Below are 16,822 nucleotides of genomic sequence, written 5' to 3'. Positions count from 1 at the left end.
AGAGAACAAGATCTGACTGTTTTATTGCCTTTTTTTTGTCCTCGAAGTTAATCTCTGCTGTTGAAAAGGTAAGGATTAAGGTGACCTCAGTGAATCCTTAAGCACAGTTACATCATCGTCTTAAAGGGGCTTATTTGTCATTTTACTTCACCAGGGAGTCTGCCGTTCAGAGAGGGAGTTAGGAATCTCTAATAGAGAATTCTTGGGACCCTCTCCCCTTAGAGCATTAGGAATCTTTTTTGGGGGAAATGGAGACTTTTCCTGGTGTAAAAGTACTAACGTGCCTTTACAGCACTGAGATTTCTGGGGTGCTGTGTGGTTTCCGGGCTGCATGGCCGTGTTCCAGCAGCATTCTCTCCTGACGTTTCGCCTGCATCTGTGGCTGGCATCTTCAGAGGATCTGGTCAGGAGAGAATGCTGCTAGAACGTCAGGAGAGAATGCTGCTAGAACACGGTTATACAGCCCGGAAACCACACAGCACCCCAGTGATTCCGGCCATGAAAGCCTTCGACAATACACTGAGATTTCTATTACAGCATAACCTTCCCCTTCCAAATCCTGGTAGCTATTCTGTGGTCATGATGTTGATAACTTTTTGTTAGAGATCTTTCACCCCAGCTCATGGAGCACACAGTTCCCTAGAGAGGTGCAAATGTCTATAAAATCAACTTCACTCGGTGATGCAGATAATGCCCAACTGGGCCTCAGGGGGGCTTCCTGTCTCTTACAATCACAATCAGATTGGTATTAATAAACTGACAGCAGATAAGCAAAATGTCTCCATTCTCCCAGATGATTTGAGCCCACCCACCCACTGCACAATTCTTTTTCATGCCTTTGAAAAACACATTCTTTCCCCAGAATTAAACAGAATTAAACACCAATAACCATACAACAATTCATTTTGGAATTACTTGCTTAACTAAAATGCACTGTGATTGAAAGAAACCACTGAGATTATATTAAAAAACCACAGAGGAGACACACATGGTTGCTGCGTAAGAATTACAAAGTAGTGCAGAGAGGAAGGAAGGCAGATCTTTCAACTGATGTGGGAATTCTCACCCTGTTATGCTACTACACAGGAAGAGCTGGGAGATGATAGATATAGTTTCAGATTCCCCAAAAGTGTTGCAGGAGTTCCTTTAATACAGGCGGTTTTCAGACTGCCCCAAGGCTCCTAGAGCTCTTCAGAACCTTTTAAAGGGGTCTTCAATGAGAAGCTCATTAATGGCAGACAGGTTTCGCAGAAAGTCATGATTTTCCCATGTAGTGCACAGCTACAGAAAATAATTGCACACATGAAGCTGCCTTACAGCAGGTCCGATATATTGTTCTATCAAGACCAGCATTTTCTACTCTGACTGGCAGTTGCTTTCCAAGGTCTCAGACTGAAGCCTTTGATATCACCTGTTGCCTGAACCTTTTATCGGGAGATGCTGGGGTTTGAACCTGGGACCATCTGAATATCAAGCAGTTGCTCTACAATTGACCTATGGCCCCTTGCAGATCATCTCTCAGTTTGTGCAGGATGCCACAGATGCCCACCAGGCCTGGGAAGCAGGAGTCAAGCAGGAGTCATGATGGGGCTCTAGAATACGTTGCAGCATTTTGTGCCATGATCTGGCATCCCAAAGTTGTGCAGATCTCTTAGGCAGATAGGTTGGTGGGGGAAGGTTTCCCAAAGAGAAACGTTTTGGACTTCTCTACTTCAAGCAAACACGACTGTCCTATTGTGCAGTAAGCAGGAGATGATGCAAGTCATTTTGAATTCCTTGGAGAAAGGGCAGGATAAATTAAAAAATAAAGAAACAGGAATCAAGTCTTCTGGCCAGATGAAAGTTTTAAAAAGCATAGCCTTCCCTGAGGATGGGACGCTGTCACAAGTCTATCTCCCCAGACAATCCAGTGTTGGAAGAGGGACCATTGATATGCACACCTGGTCTTTTCAGGATCCCTTCCTTTGGTTCCAACTTTGAAAGGAGTTCCAACTCACGTTGGAACCAAAGGAAGGGATCCTGAAAAGAGTTCCAACTTACTATCCCTTCCTTTGGTTCCAACAGAGTTCCAACTCACTATCCCTTCCTTTGGTTCCAATAGTGTTGCATCACTATTGATAGTGATGCAACAAGTTCAGTCCTGACCTAGGAAACCCAGAAGTCCTGCCACAAATCAGACCTCTGACAACAGATGTGGCTTTTCCTTTTGCAGGATGTTCCTACCAAGCTGGTAGCCAAGGCAGTTGCCCTGCCCATGACGGTAAGGGGCCACTGGTTTCTGAGTCCCAGGACTGAGTACAGTGTGGCAGTGCAAACGGCTGTAAAGCAGAGCGATGGAGAGTACCTTGTGTCTGGATGGAGTGAAACCGTTGAATTTTGTACAGGAGGTGAGTATTCAGAAAAAGGTCTCAGATAAGAAGCAAGACTTAGGTGGCATACCTGCCATTTAGGGGACATATTTGCCATGTAAAGGTTGGGGTGGGGGTGAAGACAGAGAGATCTCTAACCAATGGACCAGGAAGTCCTCTTGCACAAGCTGCACTGCTGTTATTGCTTCACTAGGAAAAGGTTGGGGGAAACTGAACCTGTATATCAGAAGCAGACAACATTTTGGGGTCAAATTCTGAATAAAACCTCCACAATGTCTACCTACTTAGATGTTGGTGTGCCGGCAACAAGGGGGGAGTGGGAGATACAAGAGAGGGAGATGCAAGAGTTATACTTTGTCATAGACCTCTGGTTTTTGGAGTTTTTTGCATGGCTCCACTGCAGTCCAACACAGCCATGGTCTCTGCTGGCTGCAGAGATGGTTCCACCTAAGTGGGGTGCATGGGAGCGGGTCATGACAGCTTTTGCTCTTCAGACACTGGCATCTGTTTTATCTTATTTGCAGTCAGTACAGCCTTGCTTTTGAAGCAGAATGAGGGAGATACCCTGCCGAGCATAATTGGCCATGCTGGCAGGGGCTGATGGATTTGTAGTCCATGAACATCTGGAGAGCCGCAGGTTGCAGACCCCTGACCTAGAGCTTCAGGGTGGCATAGTCACAGCCAGTGCTATGAGACCTAGTTCATCTTCTCTCCTGGGTGACAGTCTCACACCCTGCAGTGTTTCGTGAGAGATGAGTCCTGGTGGCCCTGTGTGACCAACTCCACTTTCTGCTGTTTAAATATTTGCCAGCCGCTGCCTTTTCTGCTCAATCCAAGAAGCCCAGTGCAAGGAAGGTGACGCCTGTGAGTGTTGTCTGTTTTGAGGTTAGGAACGATGGAGATAAAAACCACTTGTTTGGGCTGGCTAAGGCAGGGCCAGGACTGATGGGAAAGGGAACAGGGTGAGGGGTGCTGAAAGGCAGTATATCCAGATTTCGCGATGGAGCAAGAGCTGCCAAGTAGGAGGTGGAGGGTGTGTCACCGCACCTAAAAGGGGAGGTGACCGGGAGGGGAGCTGCTGGAGGCAAGGAGAGGAAGAGGTGGAAACTAGGTGGAGTGGGGGAGGCGGGAGGCTGGCTGGTGAGCAGAGCCAGAGAGAGGAAAGCTGCACTGAAAGACACATGCCCCTTGTTTCCCATGCAGATTATGCAAAGGAGCATTTGGCCCAGCTGCAGGAAAAAGCCGAACTCATTGCAGGAAGGATGCTCAGGTTCTCCGTCTTTTATCGGAATCACACAAAGGAATATTTCCAGCATGTCCGGTAAGAGCCCTCAAACCTCTAAAAGTCCACAGCAGCAACTATTTTGTCACAGGGCCTCTGCAAGCGAGAAGTGGGCAGTGACACCAGGTGCTGATGCCCAAATGGCTTGGTGCTAAATTCCATTGTCATAGATACTGTTAGTGCATCTCTGCCAGGTGAGGGAGGCACATGGTGTCATCCGGAAGGCTGTATTTGCCTTAGGGGCTTTGGCAGTGCCAAATGGTCATGCTGGGGTACACTGAGGGCAGAGTCAGAGATTCTCCCACCTGCTTGTGCATTAGTCAGCTATACCCATCCTCCTGAAGCAATACTACCACTGGAGGTGATAATCCCAGGTGGAGATGTAGCCATGGAAGTGGGAAAACCCATTTCCATCTAACAGAGCCCTATTCATAATCCCTCCCATGGCTGATGATGAGCTATCTCTCCTTCTGGCTAGAATGCACTGTGGGAGCGTCATGAAGCCATACCTGAAGGACAACAGCGGCAGTCACGGCTCACCCACCAGCGGCATGCTGCACGGTATCTTTTTCAGCTGCAACACCGAATTCAACACGGGCCAGCCACCACAGGACTCGCCTTATGGCCGCTACCGCTTCCAGATCCCCGCCCAGCGGCTTTTTAACCCCAACACCAACCTCTACTTTGCGGACTTCTACTGCATGTACACTGCTTATCACTACGTCATCCTGGTCCTGGCGCCCAAAGGCTCTCCAGGAGACCATTTCTGCCGGGAGCGTCTGCCCCAGTTAGACATTTCATGCAACAAGTTCCTGACCTGCTCCATGGAGGACGGTGAGCTCGTCTATCAGCACGCCCAGGATGTCATCTTGGAGATCATCTACACTGAGCCGGTTGATCTCAGCCTAGGAGTTCTGGGAGAAATCTGTGGCCATCAGCTCATGAGCCTTTCGACAGCTGATGCTAAGAAGGACCCCAGCTGCAAGACGTGCAACATCAGTGTGGGGCGCTAGAGACTGTGGGGTGGGTGGGGTTGGGGAGGGAAGCGAGAAAGCACACCTCTGGTACGGAAGACAGCTTCATTAACCTAAGACCCTTGGCGATGGATATGGTTAGATGGGAACTGGTTCCCAGTAAAGACCAGTTCTGGAGAAGCAGGCCCTTCACTACATCCCACTGACCATCTCTCTCTCTCTCCCTCTCTCTCTCTTTTGCATGTTTTTTTCAGCCATTGTAAATAGGATCCTTAACCAATGAGAGAGATTGGGGCAGCTTTGTAAGGATAGGGCAGTTGGGCCTGATCCTCCAGTAAGATCAATAAAACTTGCCAATGGGTCAGGTATAAGAAGAACCAGCCCTAGATTTCCTGGGCTGCCTATATCAAGAAAGACCTCTTACTTTTTGTGCCACCATGGGCCTCCCTCCCCTTTTCAAACCCAAATGGACATTTCATTTTGCACACATAGCAAATACTGGGAAGCTCTGGCCAGTGTGATAATGCTCCAGCTTCCTAAATAGGACTTTTCTACTTCTCGTCCTCTTCCCTCTGGCCTTTCCTTTTCTCCAACCACAGATTCTCTCTATGTTCCTCAGGCCCAGCTGTCCTCTCCCCTTCATGTACAGCTTTCTCTGCTCACTGGGTGTGGACTGGAAGGTGGGTCAGGCAGAACCTCCCTCCTCCCAGGAAGACCCTGGGCTCTAAGGTTCAGCTAGCATGGCAACAGCTCAACCAGGTTGCTTGACACGCTGAATGACTATGTGGCCTGCACTGAGAAAAACTGCAAATGGGACCTTCACAATTGTGTTGTGCTGGGAAAGGGGGCTCCTAGCAGGGAAAGAAGGTCAAGAGGAAGGAAGATGTCCCAGGAGATATTGTTCCTTCTTGCTTCCTAAAGGTGTGACAGCCTTTTACTTCATATCCTCTATTTATTTTGTTCAAACACAAAACGAGGAGGGGGACTACAGGTTTCAACAGGCTCTTGGCACTCTAGACAAGTGCTGGAATGCTGGTGGGTGGTAGTTGACAGATGGGCCCATCTTCCCTTTTCAAACCTTCTGCTGCAGTGCCCAGCCTTGCCTGGGCTGTCAGAAGAATCCAACTGGGCAGATGCTGTATGGCTGCCTGTGGCCTCCTCTTGGGGATGTGGGGGGATGGATTCTACTCTGTTTCCCTGCATGGTGTAGTGTTTAGGAGTGGCGGAGTCTAATGTGGTGAACCAGGTTTCTTTCCCTACTCCTCCACATGAAGCCTACTGGGGGACCTTAGGCTAGCCCCAGTGCTCTCAGAATTCAGCTCCACCTACCTCCCATGGTGCCTGTTGTAGAGAGAGGAAGGGAAGGAGTTTGTAAACTGCTTTGAGACTCCTTACGGTTGAGAAAAGCGTGGTAAATCCAAACTCTTCTTCTTCTGGGGCACTGAGAAGTGGAACATAGAGACAAAGCATAATATTTTCCCCCACCTCCAGACAAGGAGGAAAGGGTTGTTTAGCCATTTTCTTGCCATTTTTTCCCTGCTCTGAATGACACCCCCAAGCTGCTTTTGCAGTGGTGGGAGGAAAATGGGTACCTTTATCCTTTGCCCAACAGGTGAAAAACAGATAGGAGAGCCAGTTCTGAATAGGAACTAGCCCAAGGAAAAAAGCTTAAGCATCCGTTGCCTCCCCTGACATTCTCACCACTACAAGCTTCAAGGCTGCTTTTTGGCTTTTATAAATAAAACATCCAGAATGAGATTATTACATACGTCTGCCCTTGTAATGTCTAGTGTGGCTCCAAGGGATAGCGATTTGAAAAGGCTACACTTCAATTCAGTGGCAGAAGGGGTGCGGGGTTGGGTTGAATTTAAACTTCTAATCTACGGTCAGATTTTCTCTGTTGGATTGTACCAGAAGCCTGCTCTGCCTGGAGCAGTAGCTAAGCGAAGCCTAGAAGGGAAGGGAGAAGAGAAGCTCAGCGTGGCCCAAAAGGTGTTTGCCATTTGTACTCGGCCGCTCCTCAGCTCCTTTTCAGTCTGAACCTGCCCATTACTTCACACAGCCATGAAGAACCTGTTTTGCTGAGACAGGCTAGACCTGCTCTCAGCATCTGTCCCCTCCTCCCTCCATTACAAGGAGCTTTGGTTTGTTTGGGGATTCTTTTGCTGTCTGGGAATATTTTACCTCCCAAGGGAAACCAGCCTGCACACAGCCCCTTCTGACACGTCTGCCGGTCTGTGGCAAAGGGAACGTGGCTACAGGGGAGAGGAGGATTGGTTGCCACCTTGTCTTAATTGGGCCAGAAGGTGTTACTTGTAGTCTTTAAAAATTCCATTTTTTCCCGCAGAGTAGCAGCCTCATGGAAAACATTAAGGGCTTTCCACCCTCTTGAGAAAAGCAATTTTGAAGCCCATTCAGATGAATAAAAGATTCCATCACAGAGCGCTAGATGTCGATGGCTGCATTCAAGACACCACTTTTAGCCACTATTAAATTGATACTTGCACAAAGTGGGCTTCTTGCCAGGCTTTGCATGTACTCCCCCCCTCCCCTCCCAATCCCATGTCCCCTTACATGGAGAATCCTTGTTAGAAGCTAAGGCTGTAATACTACAGGGACTTTCCAGGAACTAAGCCCCATTGAATAACATGTGATTGGGTGATGTGGTATAGCGGTTAAGAGTGGCAGACTCTATAATCTGGTGAACTGGGTTTAATTCTCCACTCCTCCACATGAAGCCTGCTGGGTGACCTTGGGCTAGTCACAGTTCTCTCTTAATTCTCTCCGCTCCAGCGACCTCAAAAGTTGTGCGGAGCAGCAGAGAGGGCTGTTAGCAGATGCTTTGAGATTCCTTAAAGGTAGAAGAAAAAGGAGGGTATACCAACTCTTCTTCTGAGTAGACCTGCTTAGGATTGCTCCCTGGTTCCAGTTACCCACCATGTAGGACTACAGACACACAGGTTAACCAGAATTTGTTTTAAAAATCCAGTTAATCTTGATGTACAGTGCAATCCTAAAAACAATTTCCTGAGGTGGGAATCAGCCCTATTGACTGGAGGTGCATAGCTTCTTATAATCTGTGGAGGGGAAGGGGAGTTGCTCCCTCCAGTTAACCTGTGCTCCTGCATTCATTTGCTCTGAGTGGCCAAAGCTGGTTTCTAATGAGATACCTTCATTAAGCTCCGTGTGAGAAAAGAGGGGGAGGCACATACACACATGCTCTGGCAACCAACTAGATTTACGTCCATATTGCTTTCACGTGACATCTGAATGCGGTCAGTGCATCTATGGCTCTCTGAATGGGGCAAAAGGAAGGTGTGATATGACCAACCTGGCATGATAGCATGTTCCAGAATGAAGCTCCAAATCCTCTGTAGTTCGCAGAGATTCTGTGGCAACCATGCAGGGATTGAACCCAGGAATCCATTTTATATCAAATCAGACTACTGGTCCATCTGCTTCTATATCGTGTACTAACCAAAGAAGCTCTGCAAGGTCTTGAGCACAGGAAGATCTTTCTTAACATTTACTATCCTTTTTAACTGCACATGGACAACCATGTTGACCTGTTGTAGCAAAAACACACAGGAGCAGGGCAGCACCTTAAAGGCTAACGCTAACCAGATGCATTTTAGGCAGTGACCTCTAACTCATGAAAAGTAGTGGTGAAGTAAATTTTGTTAGTCCTTAAGGTACGCTCTTATCCTTTTAACTGCCGAATAGGCTTGAGAGCTTCTGTGCACAAAACAGGTGCTCTAACCACTAAGCTTTAGTCCCTCTGCATATAGATCTATACAGCAAGGGCAAAGGGTAGGGGCTTAGAAAACATGGTCAATCACTCAGAAGCCCTGAGATGATAGACAGTGACTTGGCCAAGATCCACATTCAAGTTTTCACTCAGATAGGAGTCCCTTATATCCAACTAGGATTGCTAAAGTGGGGTCTGCAGAGCTCCCAGAGTTATAACTGATGTCTGGACTTCAGAGATCAGTTCTACAAGAGAAAATGGCTGCTCTACTATACCATACTGAGGCCATTCCTCAAACCCTGCTTTGCCTCCAAATCACCAGGAATTTCTCAGCACAGAGTTGGCAACTCCATGTCCAACCCAACAACTTCATCAACCTGCATTGTTGGCCACTAATTTCCTATGGTCAGATAACTGTTTAATGGCCAACACTTTTTAGATTGCCATTCATACTTAAATCATCAGAAACAAATCAAAAGCAAGATAATACCCTGTAGTTGTGCTGAGACAGGCTGTATTTGGAAGAAGGGACACCTGTGGTGTTCTGTACAGTCCCCATCCTTAAAGGAAGAAATATCTGGTAGCCATTCCCAGAGCTTGAGGACGTACAAATACAAGTTGCTTCTTCCTAAGAGTACAATACAAGTGAAAATCCCTTTTGCTGATAGCAGAAATAAATTCATAAGCCCTGTGTACGGACAGTGGGTAGATATCTACAGCCTACCCAGTGGTGGGATTCAAATAATTTAACAACTGGTTGTTTACAAGCACCATTTTAACAACCAGTTCTGCTGAAGTGGTGCGAACCTGCTGAATCCCACCACTAAGCCTACTCCAGTTTGCTAGGTATATTAGTTTGAGGACATTTCTGCATTACTATTCATTGGCTTGAAATGACCCCACGATATATCAGTGATCTTAACTCAGTCCTGACACACCAAGTATGGTCTCTTGAGGAGGAGCACATTTTATGATGATGAGGCAGCCGACGGATCAAAGTTAGAGGTGTCTCCATTTTAAAGGCTTAGCTTTCAGAACTGCAGACATGTTTTCATTTGCAGCAGCCTTCAGAAATGTACGAGCATCCAGATGTTCAGTGCAGCCAGCTGTGTAGTGTTTGCTGTGTGCCGTAGCAGTATTGTGCCGTGAATGCTGCTCGCATGGAGTACTAAGAACTCTGCCTTTTCCCTATGCTCGCTTTTGATTCCCCTCCTTCTCAGTTGTACTGCATATTGCAATCTTGCCTGTTGAAAAAGGGCCACTTGCCAGTGGGAATGCTGCGTGTTGGTAGAGCAACTTCACTTGCCCTTGACAATCCCAGCCTTTGAATGCACACTAAGAAACTCTGAGCTGCATTAGATACTGGGTTCTAAGCAGCTTTCAGTGAACAGGAATGCTAGAAGAATTATATCAGGAGGAGCCAGGGGATTTGCACGTTCCTGTATGAGCCAGAAAGCAACCTCTCCCCTTTCATTTCCTGTGAGAAAGAGAGCTTATTTTTATAGGCAAACATAAGCAGGAAGGTGTTAGAAAGTCTTTTTAGACAGACAAATAAAGATATGGCAAAGAGGAAGGGGTACAGAAAGCAGAGGTATCTCAAAACAATTGGTATTTTTTCCTGAGAAGAGGTTGGCAAAAGTATAGGACTTGCGTTAAGTCAACAACTGGTCTTTTGGCTGAGTTAGTCTTGCTCTGTACCACTACATTTCAAATGGGAGTGTATGACTGAATGCTTTCCCTATATACCTTCCTGTTCATTTTTTGGCACATAGGTAATTAGCATTGGTGGGTCCAGATGTTCAGATGTAAACTGAACTGAGTGGTCCCTGTGTAATTCCACAGGATCTGCTCTGCTTAAATCCAAACTGCAGTGAAAATGGCCATGGGTGTAAACTCGACTGTGATGCAGAGTCATCCCAAGGAATTTTGCATCCCACAGATTTTGCCTAAGTCACCTGCTCTCTTTGACCATGCCACAAGGAGGCAGGAAGATTGTGCCCACCATCAAGAGGTTGCCACCCTCCCTTCTAGGCCTTCAGCAGCTGGGTAAGATACTTTCTGAAGCAGACCCCAATACTGATGGCCAGCGGGGGTCTCCAAAAGGATGTTCCCCCAATACTGGCACTCTGAGTTATCACCTAGGATTGACTATTGAATGGATGAACCTATAGCTGCTGTTATAGTCACAGTGACCCAGGGACCTCTTGGCTCAGCTTGCTTCTGACCATCAATAGCCCCCTGGGAATTTCCTTCTAAAGGGCTAGATTCCAGGAAGAAAAGGGTCAATTTTCTCCTTGACATGTTAATCCATGTCTAGGAATCTTTCAGGTGTGTCTGTGGGGGTATTCAAGCATCATAAGCTTCCCATGCAAAATGAAATGGTACAGCTCAGGAACATCTTTACTCATGATCAGCTCTCTGGCTCGAGTGCCTTTAGACCAAGGCACACTAAGATCCGAGTGGGCTAATCTTGTGTAACAGGACAGTATGCTGTATGCAATATTTTCAACTTGTAATGGCACCATTTTATGTGAATAGGTTAGAATGTGCACTTTCCAGCTCCAGCACATGAAAACCAGTAATAAAAATGTGGGTTTCCAATCATGTGTATCAAAGCAGGAAAATATGCATGTTACTCTATTCACACAAAATGAACAAGGATACCCCTTGATGGGATAAGGAAAAGATCAGAGAAGCAATCTTTTTTTTTAAGGTGGACAGAACAGGACAACTGGTCATGGTGGGTATTCTGGGCTGTGTGGCCATGATCTGGTAGATCTTGTTTCTAACATTTCGCCTGCATCTGTGGCTGGCATCTTCAGAGGTGTATCTTCTTTCTGTGATACGCCACTGAAGATGCCAGCCACAGATAACAGGCGAAACATTAGGAACAAGATCGAACAGACCATGGTCATAAGGTCTGGAAAACCCACAACAACCAGTTGAATCCAGCCGTGAAAGCCTTCGACAGTACAGAAGAGGACAAATTTATTTCCCCCACTGAATTGGCAGATCCATTTCAGAAGCAAAAATCTTGACAGTCTAAAAGGATTATTGGATAGTATGATCCACATCTTGGGTGACTGCAAAGGGGTGTGTTCTAGAGATCACATCAGTCAGTGAGTTAACCAGTAGCCTGCTGTAACTAATCTTTTCTTCAAATGACAGGATGGGTGAAAGCTGACAAAAAGGCAGCTGTCTCTTCCAAAACACGTGCAAAGGGTGGAGTATGGGAAAGGGAAATCACATTAGTGATAGTGAACACACCCAAGATTGAGTAAACTGGGTGGGGGGGGGGAGTAAGATCGTGGAAATAGTGTAGTCTCCTCCCCACCTAATACTTTTGCTGCCTTCTTTGTTAGAAACAGTGCAAGGCTAAGGCATGCTAAGGGTTAACTAATCCACGCTAAATGCCCCTTATGAATACATTTGCAGTTCCCAACTCATGTAAGTGATTGTGAGTTTGAAACCACATTGATTCAGGAAGATTCCAAAAAAATAGGTATCTTGAGAACATGACAAAGGCCACAGTTTTCTGCATCACAAAGGCCACAGTTTTAAACTGTGTTCCAAGGACCCCCTTGGGATTTTTTGCAAGTTTAAGAAGGGTCCTTAATTGAGAAGATAAGTAATAGAGAGGGAGTTTAACAATTGGCCTCCTGCAGTGTGTAGCTACAGGATATGACTGAGTAAGCCTTAGGGCTGGGCATGTGGGGTGACAGATCTCAGGGAGCCAGGGCTAGGTCTCTGCAAGACCCAAGGTGTATGCTCTATCATATACCCCAGAATTGTCTCCAAGGCACTTCAGGTTATTGGTAGATATGCAAAGTTTCCTCAGTAGCTGAGTTTCCTGGACACAGAGAGTTTGAGAACCATGGTTTAGCAGATGCAGGCTTTCCAGGAGGGGCCAGAGGCTGCAGATTCGGTCTGAAATTCAGCCTAACCTTCAGTCTCTGATCAGAGTCTACCAAGTAAAAGTGTGGTGAGTTGTAGGACAAGGACACCTTGCCTTTCCGGATGCAGCATCAAGCAAGGGAACCTCAAGCAAGTGGCTGCTTGTTCCGAGTCTCCTCCTACAAAGCCTTGCATGTCATGTAGCTGAGAATTTCAGCATGGCTCTCATGCACCAGCCTGAGCAGCATCTCTTGCCCCAAGTGGTGCTTTTCCAGACTGTATGTATGATGCACTCTGTAAAACAATATCTTAAGCAAAAACTGTGTTGTGCTTACAGTGTGTCTCAATAAACTAAGAACCGTGTCTAGCTGCTTCTGTTTGTCTCACAACATCTTCGCAGGAAATCCTAAGATGCGAGTCTTTGCCTCCAACAGATTTTCGGTTATGTAGCAGAGTATTAACTGCTCAGGCCCCTTTTTGGGTGCCTTGCAGTGTGAGTTATCCTGGGATTGGTTTTCTTTTGCATAAGCACTGTCTTTGATGGAATAATGCTAAGGACAACCATCCTCAGTCGTTTTGCTCTCCTTCAGCCAAATAATAAAGAGGGTTTGACTGCTAAAGCATTTGAGGTTCCAGCACAACGAATGACATGTGGAGTCTGAGAAGAGGGGGTGAAAAACCACCCTGTCGCCTTTTCCACTGATGAATGCAGATGGGGAGGGTAATCGGAAGCTCACCTACCCTCAAAGTCCTTTGCAAATTAGAGGTTTTTAAGGGTGAGTTCCTCCGCTGTACATGTCTTCCAGTCTAGTTGTACACATGTGAACCCACACACATTATAGATATGCCCACTCTACATTTTTCCAGGGTGCTGATTCATGTGTTATGTGCATTGGGGGTATAATATGTATGAAAACCCTGTGCACATAGTACCTTAGATATGCACAGGTTTGGCTTGGGAAGGGAAACAGAATGTCTGCCTCTTAATGCATGTATTTCCATGTGCTTTGACCACTGCCTTGGAGTTTGAGCTACAGTTTCCTATTTGGTTCTCTGAATACAAAATGAAGGTACAAACTCCATCTAGCCCAGGGGTGTCCAATTTTGGCGCTTCAGATGTTTGTGGACTACAGTTCCCACCAGCCCCTGCTACTTGGCCATGCCAGCAGGGGCTGATGGGAATTGTAGTCCACAAACATCTGAAGCGCCAGAGTTGGACACCTCTGATCCAGCCTCATGTTAATTAGCAATGGTAGCTGCCTTAAAAATATTATTGTAATTATTAGGGTTCTGTTACCTCAACCACTGACAATAACTTAAAATAAATTGACACTTAAGCTTGTTCTTTTTCCCAAATGCCAAACCCCACTGAGTTTCACCCACATCAGCTTAGTAGGAAGTTTTTCAGGAACATTTCTGATGACTAAATCAATAACAAGAAAAAAATAACAAGAACAGTTTGGGGAATTTGTCTCTGCCTTATCTGGTCAATACATTCTGACTGCCAAGAAAAGATGACGATGATAACAAATCCTTGAATTAATCACATGCACCGAGTTGGCACGGAGGCAAGCTTAAGGTCACTGCAAGAAAGTCTGTGCCACAACAGAAACCCTCACAGTAATGAAGAGAAGCATCAAATGGATTCTCCACCAGACGTCCCAAAAAGTCTTCAGCAGGTCAAGCCTTTATTTGGACCAAGAGAGTTGAAATCCTAGGCCGAGGAACACTCTTCTACCGTGTTTCCCCGAATATAAGACAGTGTCTTGTATTAATTTTTGCTCCCAAAGATATGCTATATCTTATTTTCAGGGGATGTCTTATTTTTCCTGTGTTCTGTTCGTCGGGCATGCTTCCAAACAAAAACTTTGCTATGTCTTACTTTCGGGGGATGCCTTATATTTCGCACTTCAGCAAAACCTCTACCATGTCTTATTTTTCGGGGATGTCTTATATTAGGGGAAACAGGGTATATCTGTTGAAGTGAATGGGTTTAGATGGGTGCAACAGCTAAGATTTCTCAGCTTGGCTAAAGGCCCATCTGGGCCCACATCCAAAGCTCAGACATGAGGCACAGCCAGAAGGCAAAGGATGTTTCTCTCTTTTACCATCTATCTGTGACACAGAGAGATGTTATAATTTAAATGGCCACGATTTCGTCAACGTGATGAGATTTTTGTGTGTGTGCGGAAAAAAATTAGTCATCTGAAATGCTGCATATCAAAGTTAGTCACAGTGAGGAAAGATACCTGGCAATTAACATGCTGAAGCTTGGCACATGTCTGAAACATACTTGGTGAACTGTGTGAGGCATTGGGCAAGAATGGAGGAGGAGGATGCAGAACTTTGACAGGTCAGAACCTTGGCAATGCGGGCAATTTACATCTCCAGCCTTTGCAACCCTGAAATGCACGCCCCTGCAGATGCTATTCTTATCCTTTGAAAAGTTGTTGTTGCTATGCATACTCCCCTTACACACAGAGCGAATCAGACAAGCAGCGCAGAGAGAAAAATTTATAACAAGATCTTGACTAAATGGCAACCAGCGTGCAATTACTCAACATGCTCTGTGTCATTAGCACCCCACTTGGAATATTAAGCATTAAGTACACAAAAATAAATGAAAAACTTGCCCGTTCATCCTTGTCTCTGGTGGGATAATAAATGAAAGATAACCTGTGGCAGTGTGCACAGTTTTTGTATACATTATTCACCAGCTGCAATCTAAGCAGATATGTGCAGTAGCTTCTGGAGAGTGGGACCGAGAACATAAGCCTCTCCCTGACCAACAGTCTATAAGAAATGTGTAGATATCTAGGAAAAAACAATGGTACTTGTTCAATGTATTGTCAAAGGCTTTCACGGCCGGAATCACTTGGGTGCTGTGTGGTTTCCGGGCTGTATGGCCGTGTTCTAGCAGCATTCTCTCCTGACGTTTCGCCTGCATCTGTGGCTGGCATCTTCAGAGGATCCTCTGAAGATGCCAGCCACAGATGCAGGTGAAACGTCAGGAGAGAATGCTGCTAGAACACGGCCATACAGCCCGGAAACCACACAGCACCCAAATGGTACTTGTTTATTTTTTTATCTTGTGCACTGCTTCACACATTGCAAAACAGACAATAAATAATTACTTGACCAGGAACTGTGGCAAATCCTGGTTCCCTGGTAATAAATAAAATACTTCCAATCAATACAATAAATAACATTCCTTCCTATGGAAAACTATGCTTCTAGATCTACCTCAAGAAAACCTTTTTCTGTGTGCTCAGATTAATAGTTTGTGCTTTGAGCACCCTACTATTATGACCTAAGCTGTTGATAATGAGGACAGGGCTTTTTCATTGATGGCACCTGGTCTTTGGAACTCCTTTGCTAAGAAGTTCCATCAGGTTCCTTCATTCCTAGTATTTAGGCACACAATCTAAAGCTGTCTGTTTAATAAGGCATTTGGAGAAGAATGGCTTTTTTTTGTGCTGTGGGGAATCTATTTTAGGTGTACTCATTGTAAACCAGGGGTCCCCAAACTACGGCCCGGGGGCCAAATGTGGCCCCCTGAAGGCATTTATCCGGCCCGCCAGGCATGGCGGCGATTGCTCCATTCATGTGCAGTGGGGGCTCGAGGGAGAGGAGGAACCGGCCCCAACGGACGTTGATTGCAGTTACATGATGGCACTGAAATCTCCATGAATTTTCTGACCCAGAGTTGGAAACCTTACGTAATGGCAACCTGCATACATGCCCCTTCCTCTCAGCTTCTCCATGTGTTGCTCTGGAGCTTTCTGTTCCGCCCTCCTCCCCATTGGCATCAGCCAGGCTGGCCTAATTGCTTTCGCTGGCAGCTGCTAGGGGAGGAAAAGAGAGCAGGAAGATGCACTGATCCTGGGTTAGATGGAATGTTTCATTGGGAAAGTTCTGCTTTTTTTTTTTTTTACAGGGGAAGGTATTCCACAGCCTCCCCAAAAATATTTGGAGCCCACCCTGTACTTGACATACTTTGGTCACTGTTCTAAAAATAGACCATGACAGAAGGGCTGAAAGGTAAAATCAAACATTTTACAATCATTTGTGCATCAGAATTTGTTCATATTTTTTTGTAGTCCGGCCCTCCAACAGTCTGAGGGACAGTGAACTGGCCCCCTGTTTAAAAAGTTTGGGGACCCCTGTTGTAAACTATATTATGGGGTTACTAGATCAAAAGGTGGCAGGTGGCTTTAGAAAACAAGGAAATAAAATTGAAATACAAGCAGCTGCTATATTCACACATAAAAATCTTTAGGTGTCTACAGAATGTGTGAAGCAATCCTCAGTAGTCACAATATTTAGCAGGTTTTTCTGTCATTTCACCATTGTCATTGGCTCAGAAGGCACCTCCTCAACCCGATCCTTCATCTCACTTTAAACCGACTGCCACTGTTGTTCCCACATGCGAAGCAGCCCCTGACAGCTTTCCTTCACCCACATCTAGGTTACACGAAGAGAGATGTAACAAGTTACTAAGCAACAACAATTAATTATCTGGAATTAATTCTGAGGGTTATCTCAAGGGATTTTG

The 16,822-nt window shown here is 45.9% G+C and overlaps 1 protein-coding gene across 5 annotated transcripts in view; it reads left to right on the top strand.

The window, feature by feature from the left end:
* The window catches only part of LOC125441675 (phytanoyl-CoA 2-hydroxylase interacting protein), a 39,722-nt gene extending 27,092 nt beyond the window's left edge, over positions 1-12,630 (top strand). For all 5 annotated transcript variants that reach the window (XM_048512429.1, XM_048512430.1, XM_048512431.1 and 2 more), the window contains 3 exons: positions 2,213-2,387; positions 3,573-3,690; positions 4,130-12,630. In XM_048512429.1, coding sequence (XP_048368386.1) covers positions 2,213-2,387; positions 3,573-3,690; positions 4,130-4,664 — 828 coding nt within the window. In that variant the 3' untranslated portion in view covers positions 4,665-12,630. The remainder of the gene's footprint in view (positions 1-2,212; positions 2,388-3,572; positions 3,691-4,129) is intronic.
* The last annotated feature ends 4,192 nt before the right edge of the window (positions 12,631-16,822 follow it).

This window comes from Sphaerodactylus townsendi, linkage group LG12 (assembly GCF_021028975.2).
Source record: "Sphaerodactylus townsendi isolate TG3544 linkage group LG12, MPM_Stown_v2.3, whole genome shotgun sequence".
Classification (NCBI taxonomy): Eukaryota; Metazoa; Chordata; class Lepidosauria; order Squamata; family Sphaerodactylidae; genus Sphaerodactylus; species Sphaerodactylus townsendi.
The sequence above is the reverse complement of the archived record's forward strand: the minus strand, read 5'-3'. Positions and strand labels throughout refer to the sequence as shown.